This window comes from Solenopsis invicta, chromosome 10, assembly GCF_016802725.1.
Source record: "Solenopsis invicta isolate M01_SB chromosome 10, UNIL_Sinv_3.0, whole genome shotgun sequence".
Lineage (NCBI taxonomy): Eukaryota > Metazoa > Arthropoda > Insecta > Hymenoptera > Formicidae > Solenopsis > Solenopsis invicta.
The window spans coordinates 14294073-14318227 of record NC_052673.1 but is presented as its reverse complement, the minus strand read 5'-3'; the positions used below and the strand labels follow the sequence as shown (position 1 = coordinate 14318227).

The window sequence follows — 24155 nt, the reverse complement described above, 5'->3', positions numbered from 1 at the left end:
TTCATCTCGATTCACACTTGGTACGAATCAACGAGTATATGACTTTGTTTTCGGCATTCTCGGTACTCGCGCGCGTTGGAAACTCGCGATATGAGGCAATGGAAAAGATTCTAAACACGATTGAACGCGACACGACTCACACCATGTATCGTATTTGATGGATGTTGGCACGAGCGCCCGACACTTTATTTCACTTTCGGCATTTTCGAAACATTCGCTCGCATCAAAAGCTTGTTGTATGTATGCACGGAACGACGAAGATGCGAGTTGAAATGCGCAGCGACATCGCGCCGTCTTACTTGACCGACCGACCCAGACTGATCGACCGCGGCGTATTTGCTGTATACTGCGTAGCGGCGCAGATGGCGCAACTGCGCCTGCGCTACCTACGCCGCTACGCAGTGCTACGCAGTACGTGGCAGTACATACGTGGTGACGGTTGGTTAGGTAGGATGGCGCAAGGTCGCTACGTGTTGCGGCGCATTTCAACTCGTATTTTCGTCGTCCCGTTCGAGTTTTGGATGCAAGCGTTTCGAGAATACTGTGGAGTGTCGAAAGTGAAGTGAAATGTTGGGCGTTCGTGCAAACATCCGTCGTATCGAATACGATGCATGGTGCGAAGTCGTATTGCGTCAATCGCGTTCAATCTTGTTTCGTATCATCTCCGTTGCCTCGTATCTTGAGTTTGCGACACGCGTGAGTACCGGGAATGCCGAAAACGAAGGGTTACACGTTCGTGCTAAGTATGAATCAAGATGAATCAGCGTGAGGAGAATCTTGGATCTTTCGTGTCGCTCGGACTACAATGATCAGTCAGTCGAGACGTTACGAAGTCGCGTCGCGCGTTCAATCGCATCTTCTCCGTTGTCCCGTATCCCATATCTCGAGTTTTCGACGGGCGTGAGTACCGACAGTGTCGAAAGCGAAGTATCGTGCGTTCGTGCCAAATGTGAATCAAGACGCATCGTCGTAAGGAGAATCTTGGATCTCGAATGTTTGAGAGCTGCGAGACGGAGCTGAACAAAGCGACCAGCAGCGAACGGTGAGTCAATTCATTTATCAGTGTCTACTGTTTATTCGCCCCTACAATTCGGTATTCGCGCGTTGCCTCCATTGTATTTGCATAAATTATCATCAGTACATTGCGATGGGACGAATCAGTCACGCGAAAGCGGCTAGGTTAGGAACGATTTGAAGTTGATTTTGTGTACGCGCGTTTGGTGCTCCTTTCGCCAGGTGTGCCAATAGTCTGACAACGTAGTACTTTCTGAGATCTAAAAATATATAAATCTCACACGTCTACAAGTTAAACAAAATTGCTCAATAAATAATATTTTATTTGCTTGAATAATTATATTTATTATATTTTCAGAATCGGAAAGGGAATGCAGTAGCAGCAACAACCATCAGGTGAGTGAAATAATGAAACAATTTCTTCATATAAGTTGTATATAAAATTTTATATACAACTGTAAAGTAGATTATTTCTGCTGCAATTCAATATTGATACATAAATCTCAACAATATCTATAAACAAATAGTATATGAATCAGGTGAATTAAATAGACGTCTATCAGAATGATTGTCTATCTACACTGTTAAAAATCAGTAGCAAATTTTAATGTAATGTAATAAATTTGAATTGGGTATTGTTAAAAACATTTAATGTAAATTTAATGTTGTCGAAAGTACATTAAATTTAATGTGTAACTTAAAAATTGAATTGCGTGATATTTTTAACAGTATAAACCATTTTATTTCTGGACATTGCAGGGCATCTTGAGTTTTTATTTGTAAAATATAAATAATCTAGTATGTGTATATAATATAAACTATATAAAATATGTGTTTTATGTGCCATCTATGTAAAGAATAATCAATAGATCACAAAAGATTCAGATTTTGTTAGAAATAGCAAAAATTATATTTTATTTTTTTAATTGTGACCACTCTCAGGCTTTCATCTGATAGATGCGAATAAAGCATTTGTAAGGTTGAATTGAATCGAATCTTTATTATCATGCTCAAAATTAAATTGAATTAAATTTAACATTTGCACATTGAATTGAATCTCTGATCCGAATACAAATCAAAATAAATTTTCCCAGATTTGCATTACATACTAACTTAAATGTTATAAAGTATTTTCAATGATGTTGCAGATTCTTTTTAAAAGATAAGAAAATTAATCACAAGCATTTTAAAAAAGAATGTGTTAAATAAAACTTTATAATAGATACTAGATAATAAGTGTAGAGGTATATTGATAAATGAGCATAAAATATAGATAAGTTACAATGTTGTTATTGAAGTGATAATATTTGAACTTATCATTACTTATTTTATTAGGAAAATATAATGGAGCAATTTAAAATTTTGTTCTAAGATCTATAAAATTATGATACAAACTTATATTAAAACAAATTTACAAAAACGATTGTATATATTATATACAAATTTTTGAGTAGTTTACAAGATTTAGAAATAATAAAAAAGTTTTAAAAATTGATAAATAATTAGATACGAGAATTGGTACAAGATTCACATGGAGATAGAAATGAAACAAATATACGATTGATTTGAAATTGAATCATCAATGATTCGAACTTTTTTTACTATTAAAATTTGAATTTTTCTGATTCGAAAACGTATAGACTCTACCGTGATTCATTTTAATTTGACTCACAAATTTGAACATCTCTAATGATAAGTAAATGAAATAATTCCATTAATATCAACAGTATTATTTGAAAGATACTACGATAAAATAAAAATTGGTTTATACAAAATTCTCTCATGTCTAAATTTTTATATTTTGTATGTATAAAATTAAAATTAAAACAAAAATATTTCCGTAATATGTAGATTTTATTTTGGGAGAAAAAATATATCCAAATAAATAGGACACAGGAGAAAGGAACTTTTCACAACGCCAATTTTTACATTGCTTTATATTATTTTAAAATGTTTTTATTAGTTAAAATTCTAATATTTACAAAAAAGTATAAATTAATAATTATTCGACTCAGCACCGTCGCACTTACCATCTACTAGATAATATCGCGCGTAAGGCGGATTTATTGTAAAATCCTTTCAATTATAAATTATCTTCTGTTTGTTGTCATACATCAAGAGAATATTTTATTAAATTATATTTGTATTTTTTTGTATGTGCTTTACAGATTTCTCTAAAATCTGCTATAGTGTATTTGTAATTTTACAAGAAAATTTAATTTATGCTTATCGAACAATTAACATAGCGATCTTTTATTTCTTAAGTTTTCTTGTGTGGGAATCATTTATAATTTAATATAATATTTTATGAATCTATTTAATATTATTAGGAAAGAGCATTGTTAATCCAAAATTGAAATCGTGTAATAAACAATCCAAAAGTTTTTTTTGTCGAGTTTACCAGCTGGTTTCGAAAGATAGGTTTATAAATCTCAAAAAAATTACTGATTATAAAATAATAAAAGAAAATGAACAGTTGTTGATATTGACAGAGTTGTCCATTTGACAGAAGACCAAAGATGAAGCTAATCAAAATTAAGAAAAGCGAAAGAATAAGAAGAATTTTTCCTTGTAACGATTGATATTCTTGACTGACATTGTTTATCATTCACATAAGTTTAAAACCAAAAAGAGAAAGAAAATTATGTTATTTGATGTAGAGGAAATAAATTTAATTTAACAATAATATTCAGATTTCTCTAAATTTGTCATTATTTTTTTATGACCAATACAAAAATAGGCCGATTATTCGTTATTTCTAAGTGGCGGTTGTCTGGTGCCAAAACTAGGCTCCAAGGGTACCAAGAAGGTAACTTTTTCACTAGCGGTAGCCTCATCTTGTTTGTCAATAGGTGCATTTTTTCTAATGGGTCTTCGCGGTCGCTGTAAAACTTCTTCAAACGTAACGTATTCAGGCCTAACCGCTGGTCGCTGTTTCTTCAAGTAGTACACGGCGGAGGCATTTTCTGGCACGTAGCTCTGCTGGTTCGGCTTTACTGTCTGAGGTATCGGGGTGACGCTGTAACCGGCGTTAATTAAAACAGACAACTCTTCTTGCGTGAGAGGTTGCTGATCCTTAGGAGAGGGAACACGTACGACCTGAGGATTGTTTAGCTGGCCTTGATCGATAATCTCTTCGATGGTAAGAGACTTGACTGGCGCCTTCTTTAAAAGACCCGATTGAGAAACATAAACAGAGGATTGAGTTGGTGGAACTTTGAGTTTGTGTACTTGACGAGGTTGATTGATAACAGGTTGATTGTAAACTTGCTCTTGAACGGTAGATTCAGTAGAATCTGGTTTAGTCACGGATCTAGGAGCGTAGGTGGAGCCGGAGGCTTGATACTTGTTTGCAACGTCATTGGTAAAGTATTCATTAGGTGCCGGAAGTTTGGGAGTATTAGGTAAGAGGTACTGGATGACTGGAGTACCATTAGGATCTACCTTCTTAGCCTGTTGTTGAGCTCTGGCAGCTGCCAAAATTTCACTATTGGCTTTGGCGCGTGACTGCTGATAGGCTTTGTACAATGCCTCGGCTTGAGCCTGCGCTATCGCCTGAGCATTAGCTTGGGCACGCAATTGATTTCTTTCAAAGTTCAAAGCATCTTGATGAAACTTCTCCTGAGCTCTCACTTGGGCTTGTTGCTGAGCTTCGACTTGGCGAATGGCGTCGGTGTGAGCCTTTTGTTCAGCAGCTGCCTGAATTCTTCTGGCTTCGGCGGCTTCGGCAGCGGCCTGTGCCTTCAACTTTGCTCTGTACGCGGCTTCTGGGTCCTTGGGTTCTAGCTGACCTTCGTTGTGAGCTCGTCCGGCCTCGCTTACGTGTTCTCCTTGTTGAAGTTGTTCCAAAGCAGTCTGTTGCCTGTACCTCTCGTGGTCAATTCTGATCTGTTCTACAGCGGCGTTGCGATGTTTTTGATATGAATCCTGGACGATTTTCTGGAAAGCTAAGGCTTGCGCTTCAGCTTGAGATTGTGCCCTAGCGTTCGCTTCAACTTCTGCTTGGGTCTGCTTCGGTGAAGTGTAAGTTTCTATCTGAGCTCCCACCTGAGGACCGCTGTCGTCCACATAGTCGTATTGCGGAGATGGTCTGAAAGGTTCGATTCCCTTCCCCGAATAATCTACCGCTTGCGCCGTTTGATATTGAATTTGGACCGGTTGCTCGACTGACTGATAAGTTGCCGCCACTCGTTGCTGTGGCGGATAACGAGGGGGCGGACTAGTTTCGATGTGATATTGTTGTAACTGAGCAACCGGTTGTTGTAACTGAGGAACCGGTTGTTGTAACTGAGGAATCGCGGTTGGCTTGACATACTCTTGTTGTGCATAGCTAGTTTTAGGCTGCGTCGGGATTAGGTTAAATTCTTGAGCCTGATTAGCGGATACTAATTGCAACAGCTCTTGCTCGAAACTGCCCAGCTTCGGTGAAGTATAAGCTTCTATCTGATACGTAGATGCTCCAGATGGACCGCGCGGTGATTGTAATGCCTGAACTTGCCCAACAGCCTCGGGTTGAATCAACTGGGGATGTAGTTGAGGAGGTCTCGGTCTGGGAGGAACCACGGTGGGTTTGCGATAATTGTAATATGCCTGCTGTAACGCTTGCTGTTGCTTGGCATAAGCTGGAAGGGGTCTACGCTGAGGCGCACTAGTGGGCCTTGCATACGCTTGCGGTTCAGTTCCGGTGAATTGTCGCAAGACAGCTAAGTATTCGGGCGACAGCTGAAATTTGCATATTTTTTTAAATTAGTAAAACTTTTTTTGCGTTACAGCGATAAGTTGTTTTAATTATTTAAAGCGGCCTCTAAACGACTAATAATATTGTGCAATATTCAAATATTTTATCAATAATGTTGATATTTTGGGATCGCTTTGATGTCCCAATCAACGTTAAAAGGCAAATGGCGGCCAACAGGTTTCAAGCAACGCTCTATTAAATTTTCTAAATATACCATAAAATTTTATAAATATAAGATCACAAGTATATACTACACAACTTAAATATTATGCGCTACTAAGTAATTCCAAAGTTAAACGAATGTAAATTAAAACGTATAAGATTGTAAGTATACATAAGCGTAACAATTTTATCATTTGACTTGTGAACTTTTAGTCGAGACTTACAATTGGAAAACAAATTAAAAACTAAAACTAAAAATAAATTGAAACTTAATCGGATGTACACGCGAATAAAAAGAAACAGAGAGATCGAAGGTGATAGATTCCATCGCGCTCCATCTTCGGAGCGAAATGAACTTGATCTTATGAACAGCGGCAAACAGATAGTCGAAGGTTAACGCTCTGTGAATGAATAGTCGCAATAGCTCGACGGATGAGCTAGTAACCGATAAAGAAGCGACGGTCACGAAAGTGACTCATCCCGCTATAACGGTACACAAGGCCGCGGGGAAGGCTATAATTCTATAAGCGTACGAGGTTTGATAAAACTCGGATCTTATACTCTGGCTGTCAGTGGGTGTGGTTGTACCGGTTCTGTCAGGTCGGGGCGATTAGAAGGCGTGCAAACTTGCAAGCGTTATGCAAGCGAGCGATTGCATTCGAACAGCGGCGCCGAGCGATCACGAGTGACCGCGTAGGAGGCACATATATATCGTGACAAGATCTCTTTCTTATAACCGAACCTATAGATTCGCAAATGCATTAATCTAGTATTGTTTGCCGAATCGATGCGATGGTAATCAATTAAAATGAAGATTTATCCATATTATTTTGCTACTTTCTGTGCTCTTGAAAGATATTTTATTAACTTAAATTTATGGAATACAATACTTCTGTCTTTTTAATTTGATTTATGAGAAACTAATATTACATAACATATAATTATTAATCTTTGTTTATTTTACTATTTAGATGTTTTTAAGAAATATTTGATGTAAGAATGAATTTAAATTGTTACGTAATAATATATAAAACAATAGCTTATTTTTGTTACAAGGAATCGAAAACAAAAGTAGATAAACAAGTTTTATTGAAATTCTATTTTGTTTTTTTTTATTGATTTCTATTTTAAACAATTATTCGATAAGTTATTTTATTGCAGTATACATATATTTTTACGAAAAAATAATGTACTAAAGATATTCTTGTTTCATTATGTACAAATGATTCCGTCGCATATAGAAAATGATTTTAAAATGTTCGAAAAAATACATTAAAACATGTATTGAAACTTACATTTAATATTATATATTATATTAAATTACTTTCAACAAATAATAATAAATAATTATTTTAATTTAAAACTTATAGAAGTTTAATTTTTTCTAAGAAAGAATTACTGGGAAGGGGAGGCGAAAAGAAAGAGAGAGAGAGGTGTCCGACGTTTTACAGCTTTTGTAGTATGGAATGTACAATCTCCTGTTATCCTCGAAGTGCATTGGTGAAATGGAAATCCTCGCACAAGTAATGAAAGTAATGGAGTCAAGCCATGACTACTACCACGTTGCATCAGAGCGCCTAGATCTTGAAGGCGGACCTAGGAGTCTCTCTCTCTCTCTTTCTCTTTCTGCTGCCGTTCGTTCAAGCATCGCAGAAAAATAGTCTGTTCATGGCTAGTTAGTCAGCACGTTAGTGGGTGATAGGCGGTCAATAGTCATGGTTGACCAACGACAATAACGCTGAATATTCGATAAAATATTTGGTACTACTGAACATTCCACGATGCGCGACTAGTTATGTCGAAATTTAACGGATATATATTCTGTACAATTATTTCATACCTCTTGAGTATCATCACCGTGTCGAATAACAAATTGGCTAGGTGAAGCTCCATAAATAGCGCTGTTTTGAACTGGGGATCTCTTGACAGGATCTTTGACGTCGATCTCCAGCAAAACGATGTCATCGGCATTGCCCGCCGATGACACTGTCTTCTCGACAACGCTGGTCTTCTCTCCAACGGAGATTGTCAGGAGACCTGTTAATGTCAAATATTGCAACATACAGAATCTTTTTTTTTTTTAGAAATTTAGATATTTAAATTAAAAGTTATTTTATTTAAAAATTAACTTATTTTAACAAATATCTTATAAACAAATATATTTTCTTTGTCATGATAAATTGTTATTTGGAAATGGTTTTTGAAACATATGAGCATTGCTCACTGCATGAGATGTTAAACCAGTCAAACCCTATCTAAATATCCTTTTGGAGTTTGGTGGTTGAATAATCGAACGTGGAAGTGACTTTTACCTATATCGTTCTGCCTGACCGCGAACGCTTAGAACGGAGCTGGGAAAGCAACGCAGAGAAAGTTACAAGCGACTTGCGCTCAAGAAACTCTTCCCACGGATTTTGCTTTCAACATTTTCAGGCGTCTCGTCGTAGCGGAAAAAGATAAGCATATGAACGATTGGGTTAACGAACTGGAACGCGTTAATTCTTAGAGACTTCTTATGCCATAACAATAAAATAAAAAAAAATGACTTGCATATCGACAAAATTATCGAAATTCGATCTCAATCTCTATTGCATTGGTACACAATTGAAACTAAGCTTATTTATAAAACATAATTAAAAAAAAATTGATGAATCTTAGTTTTCTCGGACAGTGAAATTAGAATTACTAAATCGTATTGCGTAATTGCGTATTATGTTGTAAAAATAAAAAATCAATCTTCACATACCAGAACATTTATACTACAGCAATTTTTTTTAGTGAAGTAAGAGTCATTATTATATCGTTGGATTAGCTCAGTACAATTCTTCCATTTGGACTGTCACGTATTTTATTGATTTTATTGTAAATTTTGCCTCGATACTCTAACAAATTCTACACCTCAGTGAAGTGAATTCTAATTTAAGATAGTAATTATATTTAATGTAATCGTTCACGTAGAGTTTATATATTACTTGAAATTGCTTGGAATGCTGAAATAATTAACTTGTATGTAGAAATAATTCTTAAAAACACTTTTCGTAATTAGTTCTAATGAATTGAAAGTTAGCAGTTTAGTCTTGACGATTATCATTGGGTGATCCTGAAAGTGAGGTTGAGGAAAGCTTTCCTCTTACTTCTTTTTTTTTTCACGTTATAGCTATACCATCACGTAAGCGAGGCGTAATGATCATGATCTCGCAAAACGCGCGCCTTTATTACCAGTTTCCTCTTCGGCAATCAACCCGGCACTAAGAATCACAAGTTATTATCGCAAGACTTGGTTTGCACATCGTGCAATGAAAGTGTAATTGTAGTGCTTTGATTAGAAATGGTGATGATATAAAAGAGTTGAGAAAGTAACGACTTGCTACCTTGTTATGATTTTCTAACAAAGACGTTAATCGAGTAATATCCTAAAAATGTACTGTTAGAAAAATACTATATATACATACATGTTATTTTAAAACTAAATAAATCTTTCAACATAATTTGATTACAAATTGAAAAATATTATTTTAACTTCTATTTAAAAAGCAGACTTTGGAGATTAATAGTCTGTAATAAACAGTTTTTCATTCATCGTCACATAAGATTTTCAAAAAATGAGTTAAGGAAATTCTGCCTTTATAATTATTTTATAAAATCAAATATTTATTTCATTTCAATTAATTAAAAATTTTCTAACAAACTAATTTTCTCAGTTTATTGAATAAATTTTTTTTTAAATTTAGACAAATTTTATTTTGGCTTTTAACGATATAAGAAAGATTTAATCTGTAACATGTGAAAAATAAAAGTTTTAAATTAAATATTTTTGTTGAAAAATTTTACTGTGAGAAAAAAGATATAAAATTTGTCAAAATATTTATCTTGAAAATTTATTGTTTTAAGTATAGAAAGTCATTTTGAACTTAATCATTGTATTGCTTTGTTTCCTGTAGAAGCCATGTTTAAACGCGGTTGCGCAGATCCTTTTGACGTGGCTTAAGAGAGGAAAGTGCGCAGGCAATCCCATTAGCTTTCCTTCTTTTGTTAGCCCGTGAGATATTCCACGGATGTGCGTAATTTTTCTCTCGTTGAGTAATGCTACGTGCGCGTCCTTAGGAGGAAGCCGCGTTAAGTAACATTCACCATACCGCGAGTGCACGCGCACGATTAACAAATCTCACCTAATTAAGGCGTTTCGCAGAGTTTGCACTTTTAGTTTAATTAAATTTAATAATACTATTTTTGCACTTACTTTTACACATGTGTACATTTATTGCGCTTTGAAAATTGTTAAGAGATTATGTATACTTAATGCTTGACATTTTTGATGATTATTGAATGACATAGAGATCTTCACAAATTACATTCGTCATTATTTATTTTTCAAGAAGATATTTTAACAACATGTGAAATGTAGTGATAATATATTACTGAAAGTTGAATAATTATTATTATTTGCAAGTATCTTAGAACAATTTCACATCGGTGTTGTTTTTATATTTTAAACAAAGCTGTATTAAACTTGTTACAAGATATTTTCTGCTTTACGATCGATAAATATAGCTTGGTTATTATCCTAATTGAGTTGAAAAGTTCCGATATATGTCCGCTAATGGTATAATACAATATATATGAATGCTGTAAAAAGACAATGCTTCCTGCATTAACTGTAGTAAGCTTTGTGCTCAAAGATATTAATTATCTAACCTCTTTCACGCTTCAGGCTATTACATTCGCGTAATATCGGAAACGCGCTCTAATATTCTCACTAGGCACGCGAGAAGAGTAGGGTAAGGTTGCTTAAATCGCACCATTTTTCACATAAAGTATCACATAAAGCCATACAACTCTGAGAAATTATTAGAATATTTTTAAGTTTTTTATACGATACTAAAGTACAATATTAATCTTTTTTATGAAATTTTTTCATAACTTTTTACGTCATTATAATTTTTTAAGTAAGGAATTTAGGAAATGGATAATTTAGAATTTCTCCTAAATTGTATCACAAATTGCTAAAATAATTGGGGTTTTTCTATCATTCAAGGAATTTACACTAGTTTGTTTCATTCCATATAAAATTTTATACTAATAATGCAAAAATGGTTTTTTTTTACAGTAATACTGTTCTTTATTTCTACCTCATTCTTTTTATTTTACGGTTCCTAGACTCTTTGAAAGCACGATTTATAGATTTTGGATATGATTTCTATATTCTCTTTTAGCAATTTTTAATCCACCGTAAAGAAATATATATTTACATCACGCTAATCAAAATTGTGATTTAGGCAGTGGTTAGGTGCAATTTAGAAGATTAGAGTATTTCGCAAAATTTTGTTTATCTAATCTACAAATGAAAACGAAAAAAGACTTTAATCCTATTAATTTAATTCTAACAGTATTGCGATTATTACAATTTATCAAATCTAGGACATTCATCTTATCTTTTTTCAACTAAAAAAAGTATCGAAAAATTGTTACAATATCACGAATTTTCTGGATGTAAATAACAAAAATTCTACTGTGCTTAACATCTCGAGTAACAAAGTGTCACGACAGTGTAACGTACATATAAATTTTAACTTTTTTCTTAGAGGAAATTTATACTCGTGAACTTTTCTTCTACTGTCGATACACCGTAATTATAATTACCACTAAGCAAAGATTCGATCGGTATAACACGAATAAACGGTCTTTCAAAACCACGGCATTAGGTTTAATAGGTTTGAGCGTTGGATTAGAGGTGAAATTAGTGATGCAATAAGGACAATACGAAACCACGCCATCGACCTTTCACTTTCGGATAATCTGTCCTGAGTACAATCTGATCGAGATTCTTCAAGGACATATAATGTTTCTGCTCTATTCAGCAAAAAAATGTCTGGATAGAATTATTTTGCAAATTAATATTTTAAAATAGCGTTTGTTTAAAAATGAATCTTAAGGAATGATATGCGTGAATGTTCGTTGAGAAAATTATAAGAGTCACTTCGACCAACTCTGTTTACTTTTAATAATTTTAATCACCGTTTAATTTTGTTAGTAATATTACCAACAATTCGTATTCATTAATAATGATAATAAATAATTCCATCTGTGTTAAAATTATAAAATGTATAAAATGATTGATTAAATGTATATTATTGACGGAATATAAGAAAATTTTCCGTCTTGTTCTAATAATAAACTTCGACGTACTTTTCATGTTGGCAACTCTATCGATTGAGTTAATCGTCGATTAAAGTTAATCGGAGTTGATCGAAGTAGCTTAACTATTATTAACTATATTTAACATCAAATTTGTTTTCTTTATTCTTTGATCTTTCTTCGTTATTTAAAATTCTCAAGTAATTGGAACGTTGAATCTTAATAGCTCTAGCATTATTCAGAATCAAATATTAAATTCAATATTATTTAATTAAATTAATATATGTACATAGACAATAAGTTTATGATATAAACTATTTGAATAAGTAAAATAATGAAATCCTTTATTTGAGAGCATTTAACTTGAAGCATTTTATGAGACTCGGTAAACTTAAATAAGTAAGAAAAGTAAGAAATCTAGAAGGTAGAAATAATTATAATAGAGCCTTGACTACGATATTTTATGCAATATATGGTATTATACTAGCGTATATTCTGTGACATATTATTATTAGCAGTTTTCACTTTTCGTTCTAGCTGCAAGCTACGCGCAAACTTCCGTCTCGGCCGCAGGCCATCATATCACTCATCCCGTGTGATATGCATACATAAAGAACATGTATAATAATACGTATAATGCAAATATGCGAAAGTTTTTAAATCATGTTACATCTATCTAGATTCTTACAAACGGGAATTATTCTGACGAAATTTCGCGAAAGTAACGCGAAAATTGTAGATACCTCATCCTATAATGTGTGATATGCATACATGAGCAACATGTAATAATACGTATAATGCAAATATACGAAAGTTTTCAAATCATGTTACATGTATCCAGATTTCTATATGCGGGAATTATTCCGACGAAATTTCGTGCCAAAGTAATGTGAAAATTGTACACCGAGAGAAAAGAATTTCTAAATTTTAATAAATATTCAAACAGTACTAATGAAATATTTACTTATGGTACATAAATATCTACTCTGAAGAAATGATACTTAAATTAGTGGTCTTTCTACTAAATAAATGTATGTATTCGATAAATATTTCGTTAGTACTATTCGAATAAATATTTATTAAAAATATTTATTAAAATTTAGTAATTTTTTCTCTGTGTAGATACTTCATACATGACAAAATATCATTGTCAACTATTATACGTAGCGATCTTCCCTCTCGATTACTTTCGGTTTTCAAGTTGGTTGCAGTTGCAGCTGCAGCCCGGTAATATGGTATATCGGTTAGAAAGGCGATACCGTTCGTTCACGCAGTTTACGTTCGACATCGATTTCTCAATCGATGGCGATACTAGCGCGTGAGATTTTTTTCTCGACTGTCGTAGCAGACATTATTGATTTGTATCACAAAAAAGATTTATGGATATAGTCATATGAAGCTTTCGTTTTGAATTAGTATGAGGAATTATTCCTTAAAATCTTTTAGAATATTTATCACTCTTTCTCTCTCTCTTTCTCTCTGTCTGTGTATCTGGATATATGTGATATCTAGATATATATTTTTATATAATATATTCGAAATGACTTAATTTTGAAAATACTGGTGTCAAAGTTAAAGGAAAAAATTTTATTTTGTCTTTTCTCTGTTGTTTAAGTAAACTTCTTACATTTCCATTTCATTAAACAAATTTTTTAAAATCGTTATTATACTATCTTATTGTATCAAATCTGTTTTAAGGATGTTTTGGCTATACAATATCAGCAAAATTGTCGAAATTTAAAAAACAATAGTTTCTTAGGTTTAGTCATATTTTTTTTCCAATTAATGACGGAAAGTTTAATCGTGAATACTCGAATTTTGATTCTAAAGTTTAATTATAAAAAAAGAAAACAACGAATAATTTAATCTATAGTAATTTATGCAACACGTAAATATTCAAAAATTTAACAGTTACAATACTACAGTTTTAGATAAATAACTGATAAAAGTGTATGTGAATTCAAGTATATTTTTATGCACGAATATTTATTAAAGTTTTATTAATATACAAATAAAATTTTATTTAACTCGTAATGTTACTTTCTCATTAAATTTATAAATAGATATGCGATTAAATAATTAAATTACTTTTAAACTAATAGAAGACTTATGTGCAGATTTTACGTATATATTCAAATGTAATAACAAAATGTAATAGAATCTATGAAATTTTTATTTTTTTGTTAATACTTTGAAATATGATAACATCTTTAAAAAGTAATTATTAAATATGTGTACATACGATAATGACAAAATTAGAAACGGAAAAGGCTGAGGCCTTATTTTTGAAAAATATCGCGTACGAAAATCTTATGGTATACGTTAAGAATATTATATTGTAGATTTTTGTATGCGATATAGATTCAAGAATAGATTTCCTGATCGTGAAGCATGTGAATAAAAAATCTATTCCGTTGTTGTAGCGACGACGTGGAAGATCTCGATAGCATGCAATAATAGCTTAGGAAGGAAACGCGTTTCTTAACTTGATGCTTTTTTTTTTATACATTGGGGGAGATCACGAAACGCAGATTCGAGTTCTCATTGCGGCATTGTATCAGAGAGTCGAGGAGGAAATTAGGCAAAGAGACCCTCCGGCTTCTCGCGCGATTATTATTACGTGGGCTCCATTCGAAGATGAGAAAATCCGATAGCTTGTGCTGTTATGAGAAGGATGTTTTACAGCGGTGTCATGGACTATGAGGAAATCCGCAAAAGAAAATAAAATTGCATGGTGAAGGTGTTGAGTAGAAACCGAGAGGTTGCAATACGTATATGTAGTTGCTCTCTGCGTAAACGTGTATCGGAAGCAACTTTCTATTGATCTAATACATGAACATTGCCATATTGCTACAGTTGAACATAGTGATTATATTTAACCACATTATGTTTATTAAGCGTAGAATATTTTAGTTTATTAACCAGAAATATATTGACGATAAAAGAAAAAAAATTTTGTAATACAAATACTTTTACGTATTTATGAATATAATATTTATTGTAAAACATTTCATTGAACAGGAACGTATCGTTCTTCTAAAGTGTAAATTTCGCGAAATATCTTGAAATATAATCATTGATAATTTTCGAGCTTGTTAATATTTTTTAAGTAAATATTTTATTACGAGGTGAATTTAGGATGTACTTCACGCGATACTTGAACAGTAAACATTTCGAAAGTCAGTATAATCGGCCGATAACCTGGAAAGTCAATGCAATTCATTGGAGATTTCTGACAATTTATACATAATTACTTCTCATTATAGTTAATTAGTTCTGCTCTCATCTAGGAACTTTGCAATTGAATTGACTTTCCCGTTTTCGAATAGGAAGCGAAAACCGCACTGCAGAATTCTCTTTTATTTTTATATCATTTGATTAATCTCGAATCTTCATATCAAGTGAAATGCAAAGTACTAATTCATAAAAGCTTTTAATAAAAATTTAATCAATTATTAATACTTTCTTTCGAAAATCGATCAAAATTTTCATCATTCATCAATTATTTTACCTTCCTATTTTTAACATTTATTACAAACATCTTTATTCAAAATTGAGCATTCTAATTTAATTTAGCATAATTTAATATTATTATGATATTAATAACGATTGCTTCCATATTTGTTTGCATGATATTTCATCGATTTAAAATAATTAACACAACTGTTTGAAATTCTAACAATAGATGCAATATCTATAGTATATATTTTTCAAAATATAGTCATACTTCACTAATGATATTTTCAAAACAATTATTTTAATTATTTCTGGTTTCTGTTTGTGTTTAAAACGAAGATTATTAATTGATTAAAAACAGCTGTGGAAATTTCACTAATTCGGTAATCTGAGGAATGGTAAAATAATAATTTTATTCGGAAATTTCACTCATTCAATAATTTCATAAAAATCTATGAGGTATTCTCAAAATATTATGATGCTAATATAGTAAGTTTCTATTTTCAGCTTTGTATAACAATATTTAAGAGATTTATTCTTTAATAAAAAAATTCAATACAATAAGCTATTCAAATAAAATTTTTTTTATTGTTATTTAATATTTAAATATGTGTAATTATTTTATTTAAAATTTACATAAATTTTACGTACTTTGCTGAAATTAATAGATCGTATCAACCTTAGATTTTTAATATTTTACAAAAACTAAATGCTCGTATGCTTATAATGCTTTAAAAAAATATATAAATATAAAATTAAATTTAAAAAAACATTATTTTTTAACACATGGAAAATATTTGATGGTTCCGATATTGTTTTAATCAAAGAGCAAAGTGACCGCAATCCTGTACTTTTCGTAAAAACAAAACGTCGAAAACAAATATATTTGTACATAGAATAAAACAATGCAAATTTCGCTTTCTCCAACTTTTCGCAAGTGGTTCCCTCTTATTCGATGAAGAGCAGAATCCGCTTTTTTCCCCGCACAAAATTCACACTCGCGTATCGCTGTTAGAAACACACACGCGATTATCGTCGCACGTACACTTGGTAGCGTATTATCCACAGGGTGGTAAGTCGATAAAAGAAAACAATGTAGATCGAGTCGCAAGCACTTTTATCGAAGCACCCTATGGAAATTTTGTCCTTTTCTTGCGAGAGAATGTGACGTGATCGCACTCACCTGCGAGGATAAGCAGCCACATGGTAAGAGCAAATGAGTGACGGATCGCCGAGCGAATGTTTGGTGGAAGTGGAGTTGTAGTGGCTTTATAGTCCGAGGGGAAAGGCCGCGCCCGCGGTCCGAACCAGGTGGGGTTTTCATATCCGCCACTTTTCCGCAGCGTGTCGTGCACTCGACTGCACATTCGGCACATACAGGCACAAGTCCCGCTGTTTGGACTCCTTCATTTTCCTTACTTTCTATTATTTGTCACGTGCGTGGAAAACATAAACTGGAGATCAGTTTTGTCATTGTAATGAAATAAAGGGTAGTACGACGACTGTCGCCCCTACTCATTACGGCCCAGAAGACAAAGTGAAGAATAAGACGATATTATAGGTTTACCATAGGTACAATTCTGATGGCATTTAGTTCGATTTCCAAACTAGATCGGTATATTGCAACGCGCCATGCAATCGCATTCGAGTCTTCCATCAGGCTTCCTCCTAAGACTTTTCTCATAGCATGTCGTAGGTTGTATAAATTTACGTTGTATAAGTTAAACTCGCGCGACGCACGTGTGCATGCGAGCTGGTGTGACTAAGTGCACGCGAAAGACCATGCGATACGAATGCGGCGGCTGCTTTGCTCGCTATAAACTATCGTGGGAAAGGCGATCGGTCGGAAGAAAAACAGCCTGGGTATATTAGATGAATGCGTCGTGCTCCTGAAATCGCTTTCGTCCTCGCGCGAATAACAAATACCTCTATAATTTAGACGGAAATAGAATAAAAACGAAAACTTCCAGGTAGCAAGCAGACGTTGCTTGTTATCATTTTAACATCAATGTAACGCTTGTCATCATTTTAAAATGATAAATGCTATAAAGTAGCAATTCTCTCTTTTTTTTTTTTTTTTTTAGATTGTGAACTGATAGCCAAATTTGAACAATGAATTTGTCGTGTTCAATATGCAAAAATACATTGAAAATAATTATTCACTCTTGTACAAAAAAGCTCAATTTATTCGACAGTTATAATAATATTAAAAATTTGCGGTTGCATTTCAAGATTTATACGTTAAATTCGATGCACGACATCTGGATTGCGTCGGCATTAGATTTAGATACATCAGTGCTCGTGATTTTTTTCACGAAACCGTGGCACACGCGGGCCTGCGCTGGCGATACCGATACACTTTCGCGTCGCAGTCTCACGCCGTTTACTTGCCATGAGCTAGCGTGTAACTCGCTCATAATAAAATCGTGATTGCACGAGTTCAGACAGTCGGGTGGTAACAAAATGGTAGAAAAATGCGACTGACGACTGGCCGGGTTCTTTACAACGTCTTTCAAGAATTTTCTTTCAGCAAAAACGTCGTCGCCATTAGTTGCGTTCAGCAACGTCTGAATTGTCTATCAAGTATATATTAGCTATTTTTTTAGCTTTATTGTTTTATATTCTTAATTTTTTAAATTATCTATCTGTTTTTGAACTCAAATTTATAAAATGCACTCTGTTAAAATTTTTTTTGTGTTTATCGTTTTTTTCCATTATGAAACAAAAGAATTGCAGCTTTATTTAATTTTTTTATTATAGATAAATTATTAATTTTGAGATGAAAAAAGAAATATAACTTGATTGATAAACGAAAAAATTATGATTTCTTTCCTCGAAAACTGAAATCCATTTGGCGTACATGAAAATTATTCAATATTTAATTAGTCTCATTATTTTTTCTTTCTCCCCTATAGTGTATCTACACGAGGCACCTTCTTACATCAAAATTACGTCAGGTAGAGACAAAATCTTGTGGTAGTCGGCACTATTTTCAAAGCGTTATATTTTGAGTGTATAATCGCGGATTAAGTAACAGGAAGTACTAATAATTGAGATCTCTTTGAGATCGAAACTGATTGAATTCAAGTGAAAGTGCATCTTTATGTGCGAATCTGAAGAAATACGTAATCATGCTGAACATTATTGTCTAATACATGGCTATCCATGTCTCATAAATTCAATCGAACCGATCCTGATTAGAACATTTATCGAGAAAATTAGAAAAATAAAACTGTAACGAGGTAGTATACTCGAAATGAATAATACACGTCTTCCAGTACAACGAATTGTACGATAGAATGTTCTTTCAACCAATCTTTAGCGATCATTATTATCCGATGTATACATGGATTGCTCATTAGCATTGCCCAGGCGTCCTCAATTGAACGTCCGTCATTTTATAAGGAAAGTTACCATGCATATGCATTAAAGTATAACATGATATTCATGTTTATTTCCATCGAGATTAATTTCTTCAATAAACATCAGCAATTATAACATCGATGTTATTTTACACTTAATAATGTAACTGTTACGTATAAAATGTCTTATATAACATTTTATATATTGTTGAGCGTGAAGTTATAACATTGATGTTACGTTAATGTTAATTTGATGGTGTTTACTGGATTTGATCTTGGTTTAACTTACTCTTTATCTTGTTTTAATTCTAAGATCAGAGTTAATCTACATTAATGTGTGAAATGAACGTTAGTGTGTCTCTGTGTGGCTTCTATTCGTGTCTTGTTATACTTAAATTTCCTGTGCCTTGGGAAATTTTTTTCCTCATAAAATGATGGATCTTCAGTTGAGTATATGGAATTCGTGGAGTGAAGACTGAACCATCACAGCAACCATCTATTATCCACTAACAATCCATAATGATGATAGCTTCGATAAATTATTTACTTCTCAATTCACTCGGTATCAATCAATCAATCAATCAGTCAGTTGGACTTTTGCTTCCCTTAAGGAGAAGGGAACAGCTTGAATTGCTCTTTGATCTCCCCTACAGTTCTTTCCTACAGATCTCCCCTCTAGTTTTCTATTTTACTTTATTCGGTGTTAATATTTTTTATCAATTTTTCTCATTATATAAATATTATAATTATCGTAATTAATACCGCGCAGGCAAATTTGAGCTCGAGTAAATTTTAATTTCGAGAGTTACATTTTGACGTCATTGCACAAACATGCGCGGTTTATACTTATCCACGTCATCTCGTTATTCAAGCGTGACACTTGGCGAGTAATCGCTTCGTGTGTATCAGACGGCTGCGTTTTGTGCAATACCGTGCGGTATATCCGGAAATTATACGATGAAATCTGTCGTATTGTTTGCGTGGCATATAAATCTTTGCGATATAGATATGTATGACTGTTTGTGCGTGCGCGCGCGTGAGAACGCGTACGATCGATAATCTATCTCGATCGTTAGAAAACGAAAATTCGGCCGTAGCAATTCGCGAACGTGTACAGCCGATGGAGGCCGTGGTGCGCATGTTTATTTCTACATAAATTACCCGCGAACGCGCTTTATGAGGCACTTTCTAATTGCATTCTGGAAGCTGTCTCGTCCCGTAGTGGACAAAAAATGCAGGAAAGGATTGGTAGTCTTCGCACTAATGTACTACTTGATAATTGTATCTACTTAATCATTGGCTATGATTTGCGATGTGAGTGACAGAAATGAGAGTTGATCGCATGCGAGACGTGCTTTACATTTGTCGTGCACTGTTCATGTGTGTGCGTGCTGGCCTGGCTTCATTATTAGCTTACGTGTCACCATGGATTTATTACATCTTGTCATGAAACGAGGTGTGTATCCATCTATACGGAATGTCCAAGAACTCACTCTTGCGCAGCTATAGATCACTTAAAAATATAAACCTACGGCGTATCTCGTATGGATCTACGAATCAATTATTCATTTAAGTTGTACACAAACTCGACAATGCCAGATTTGGATATTTCAATATTCTTTAACATGTTTGCGATATATTTTGCTGTTGTCAAGATATCGCGATGTAAGAATGATGAATCGAGGTACTGTGATTAAAAATTTAATTATTAATATTAAAATTAGAAATTAAATACCCACAAATGATATATAAATGGAATGGTATATAAATGGATATATAAATGGAACCTAGAAACACTTGTATAATTTTAGCTAGAAGAAAATACAACAAAATTTATTTAATATATACGGAAGCATTTTTGACATAGTTTCCTCTGATATTTTAATTTTGATCTACTTTAATTTTTAATTTTTATCACAATTGTGACTATTGTAATTGTGACTATTGATAATTATATAAATTTTACTTTCTATTTGGTGAGCGAATTTGAATTTTATCTGATGATATAAAGTAAGATTTGTAATATTGTGTGACGTATGAACACCTACGTTAATTGAGATATTCACGCGCAATTCACGGCAATTTTCCGCGGCTGCTTTCATCGCTTAATGATATTTTGATAATTCTGTTCTAATACCCTATCTAATTGTAGCTTTATAAATGCAATGGAACAATGGAACTCTTTTCTTTTCTGTCCGTGTAGGCAATGTGATTGTGACGGCGCGAGAAAGCGCCAAGCGTAGAAAACGTTTTAGTTTACCTCGAAATATTGCACAGCGCAAATTGAGGTGAGACTACGGTTTCTAAGTAAGTCATGTTATTTGTATCAGTTTCTATCATTGTTTTATAATCCCGTAACAGTCTTCAAAATTATTTTGTTCTCTTGACGATCGAATAAACACAAGAAGAAAGATCATTCTTTCAAACTCTTTTCTTTGTCTTTGTCTCAGCTTTAGGAGAATGCGACGATCATATACGGAAATACATAAAAGATAAATTGCAAGAATTTATATGTGATAGTTAAATTTTACCTATATACAACTAAATTTTAGTTACCGCACGTAACTTTTGCTGCTGCAATTAACTGTAATTATAATCTGTTTTTTCGTATAATTGAAATATTATTGGAATACGCATGCTCTTTAACGATTTACTGAAACTTTATTGAGATGATTTCTTAGTAATACTCAAGTTTCCATCGATGTAAAAATTTTACAAATATGTTTATGCACTTTGATTGCAAGTAAAGTGGAAGAGACGTAATGTAAATATCTCAATGAGGTTTATTTCATGTCCTACTTTTTCTACTTCACATTGCATACAATTAGATGCAACTGTTATAATTGCGGTTGTAACGGATTATTGAAGATAATTTTTCTAACAATGTAACTGTTGCCAAACGGACTATAAAAGCAGTCTTTACGTCAAGTGAAGTGTATAATGGTAGATAATGCACGTAATAATTAAATGCGATTTCAATGCGTAATTATGCGTGTCACAATATGATGCGGCTGCACCTCCACACGTATTACGCAAAACTAATCTTTTTTTCAGAGAAATATCGGTAATAGGTGCCATTGCGTGTTAGGTGTATTGAGTCTTACAAAGATAGCAACGAATATACTTTTTTATTATGCTTGTTATTATACTTTTTTTATTATAATGTAAAATTTCTTGTTCATTATTTTATCAAGTTTCAAGTTTGATTTTCTCCCTAGCATCGTCATATTATTTATAAAATTTGAAACTATATATTTAATTATTACATTAAATTATAATTATTAATAAATTACACATTATATAATATTATATAATATGCTATTAATATTTTACATATGGCAAATATCAGCAAGATTTTACATTAATTTAATAAAAATAGACTGTTGGTAAATTACTAGAACTTTCTCGCGTATAATTCCGTTTGTCAATACGTTACTTACAGCGTTCAGTAAAATCGTTACAGAGAACGCTGCATATCCGTGCGAGAACTGTCTATTGCGTATATTTAACCTATTTATATCCGTCTATCATTACCTATTTCATTATTAGCCTCGAACGTCCTAGAGAAAGGGCGGCTCTTATCCGCTTCACGGACTTATATCTGTCCCGCTGTAAAAAAATGTTCACAGCCTTTCGATAACGAAAGTGAACCAAGTAACGTCCTTGACTTTACTTCCTAGTCGACGCCTACATAACACCCTACCTCTGATTTTCGCAAGAGTTTGCAGTCAAGTTTCTCTTCCTTAACACAGCTTTATTATATTAATATACTCCTAGTTATATTCAATTAAATAACATCCGTTTTCTTCGTAATATCCGTCATTTAATAAAAACTTATACACACACAATATAAAATATTAGTACATATAATATACAATTGCATATATGGTATGTATGATATATAATATTTATATAAAATGTTATGTACATTATTGGTCAAAAATTTGGAAACATTTAAGATTTTCTTGCATTTCATGAAAAGTTAAGTATTAAAAGTTTTTAAAAAATTTTGAGAAAAATTATGCGAATTAGGCACATATTTATAATTAATATTTTTGTTCTTTTTCCGTAAACTTTAATTTTAAAGTCGTAAAACATTTTTTATAAAAAAAATTTCTTCACACAGCGTTTGATATTATTACGAAAAATTCTCACACCAATTTTTTTTTTTAAGAAGCTCTTTTAAGCTTATATACAGAAAGGTGTAGCTTATATTCATCAAGCTACAGTACTTCAAAATAAAAAAATGTTGAAACAGTATCAATTTTTTTATTTTATGTAATTTAGGAACAAAATATCGTAAAGACGAAATTGAAAGACACATTTAAAGCTTTGTCTTTCCTTTTTAAAAGGCATTCTTGAACATTTTTTTACGATTTTTTTTTTTACCGAGATGTTTAACTTTTCGTAAGATTCAAGAAAATCGCAAGCGTTTTCAAACTTTTGGTCGGTTTTGTGCATGCATGCATGTACGAACACATGCACAAATCAGTGTATACTTTACTTTTACTTGATATGCAACAAGATTTAAACATTCTTTTATATTTTGGAAAGAAAACGGAAAGGAAAAGGAGAAGGGGGAATTATTAGTTTGAAAGTAATAAAAATGTGTCTATATACATATAGGTATGTATTAATGTATATCTAATACATATAGATAGATATATAAACAGATTAAACCATGAAATCTTCAAAATACATTATTGTGCTGTTTGGCATCCGCGCATATTTATATTTTATCATTCAAGATATTTGAATATTTGTATTTTTATTTTTACATTTACAAGGAAAGGTCTCCTCGAAAATTCAAAAAATTATGAAATTTTGGCAATATATAAAAGTTATTTTGATATGTAATAAACTTTTATTTTTTGTTGCACAAAAATTCACTTTGAAGAGGTCAAATTAATCTCCGAAAATTGATTCATTTCTTTTCTATTATTTATTGACAAAAGGAAATAGAATAAAATTTCACAGAGAAAATGTGTTCTTTTTTAATATGATTTATTAATTACACACTTTATTTTAACATAATTGTTTAATAATAAAATAGAAAATGGATTAATTTTCAAAGATTTATTTTACTTCTTCAAGATGAATTCAAACATTGAAAGAAAATAGTTTATTATATAATCAGTATATCCTTTATGCAGGATTGGGAAGCAATGAGTAAGTTACTTACAATGCCGTTACTGTTACTTTTTTTTTATAACGATCGAAAAAAATAACATACTTTTTTATTTAATAGTAACAGCAATGAATTTTATTGTTTCTTTTTGTTGTTACTT

General features: G+C 32.5%; 2 protein-coding genes across 4 annotated transcripts in view; one reads left to right on the top strand and one right to left on the bottom strand.

Moving 5' to 3' along the window:
• The first annotated feature begins 312 nt into the window (after positions 1–312).
• Positions 313–24155, top strand: part of LOC105197069 (antifreeze protein Maxi) — a 65420-nt gene continuing 41577 nt past the window's right edge. For all 3 annotated transcript variants that reach the window (XM_011163287.3, XM_026137120.2, XM_026137121.2), the window contains exons 1-2: positions 313–1042; positions 1373–1410. The gene's annotated coding sequence lies outside the window, so the exon portion shown is untranslated. The remainder of the gene's footprint in view (positions 1043–1372; positions 1411–24155) is intronic.
• LOC105197068 (mediator of RNA polymerase II transcription subunit 15) lies at positions 3349–16887 on the bottom strand. Its single transcript, XM_011163286.3, has 3 exons — positions 16689–16887; positions 7755–7951; positions 3349–5736 (listed from the first exon to the last, which is right to left on the bottom strand). The coding sequence occupies exons 1-3, from the start codon at positions 16879–16881 to the stop codon at positions 3760–3762; spliced, it is 2367 nt and encodes a 788-aa protein (XP_011161588.2). The 5' UTR covers positions 16882–16887; the 3' UTR covers positions 3349–3759.

Excerpts from the sequence above, each read along its gene's own strand:
- LOC105197068 (XM_011163286.3), bottom strand. The coding sequence starts at position 16,881 with ATGTGCCGAATGTGCAGTCGAGTGCACGACACGCTGCGGAAAAGTGGC. Across the intron at positions 7,952-16,688 it reads GTGGCTGCTTATCCTCGCAG|GTCTCCTGACAATCTCCGTT; the intron begins GTGAGTGCGATC and ends TGACATTAACAG. Across the intron at positions 5,737-7,754 it reads ACGGTGATGATACTCAAGAG|CTGTCGCCCGAATACTTAGC; the intron begins GTATGAAATAAT and ends TGCAAATTTCAG.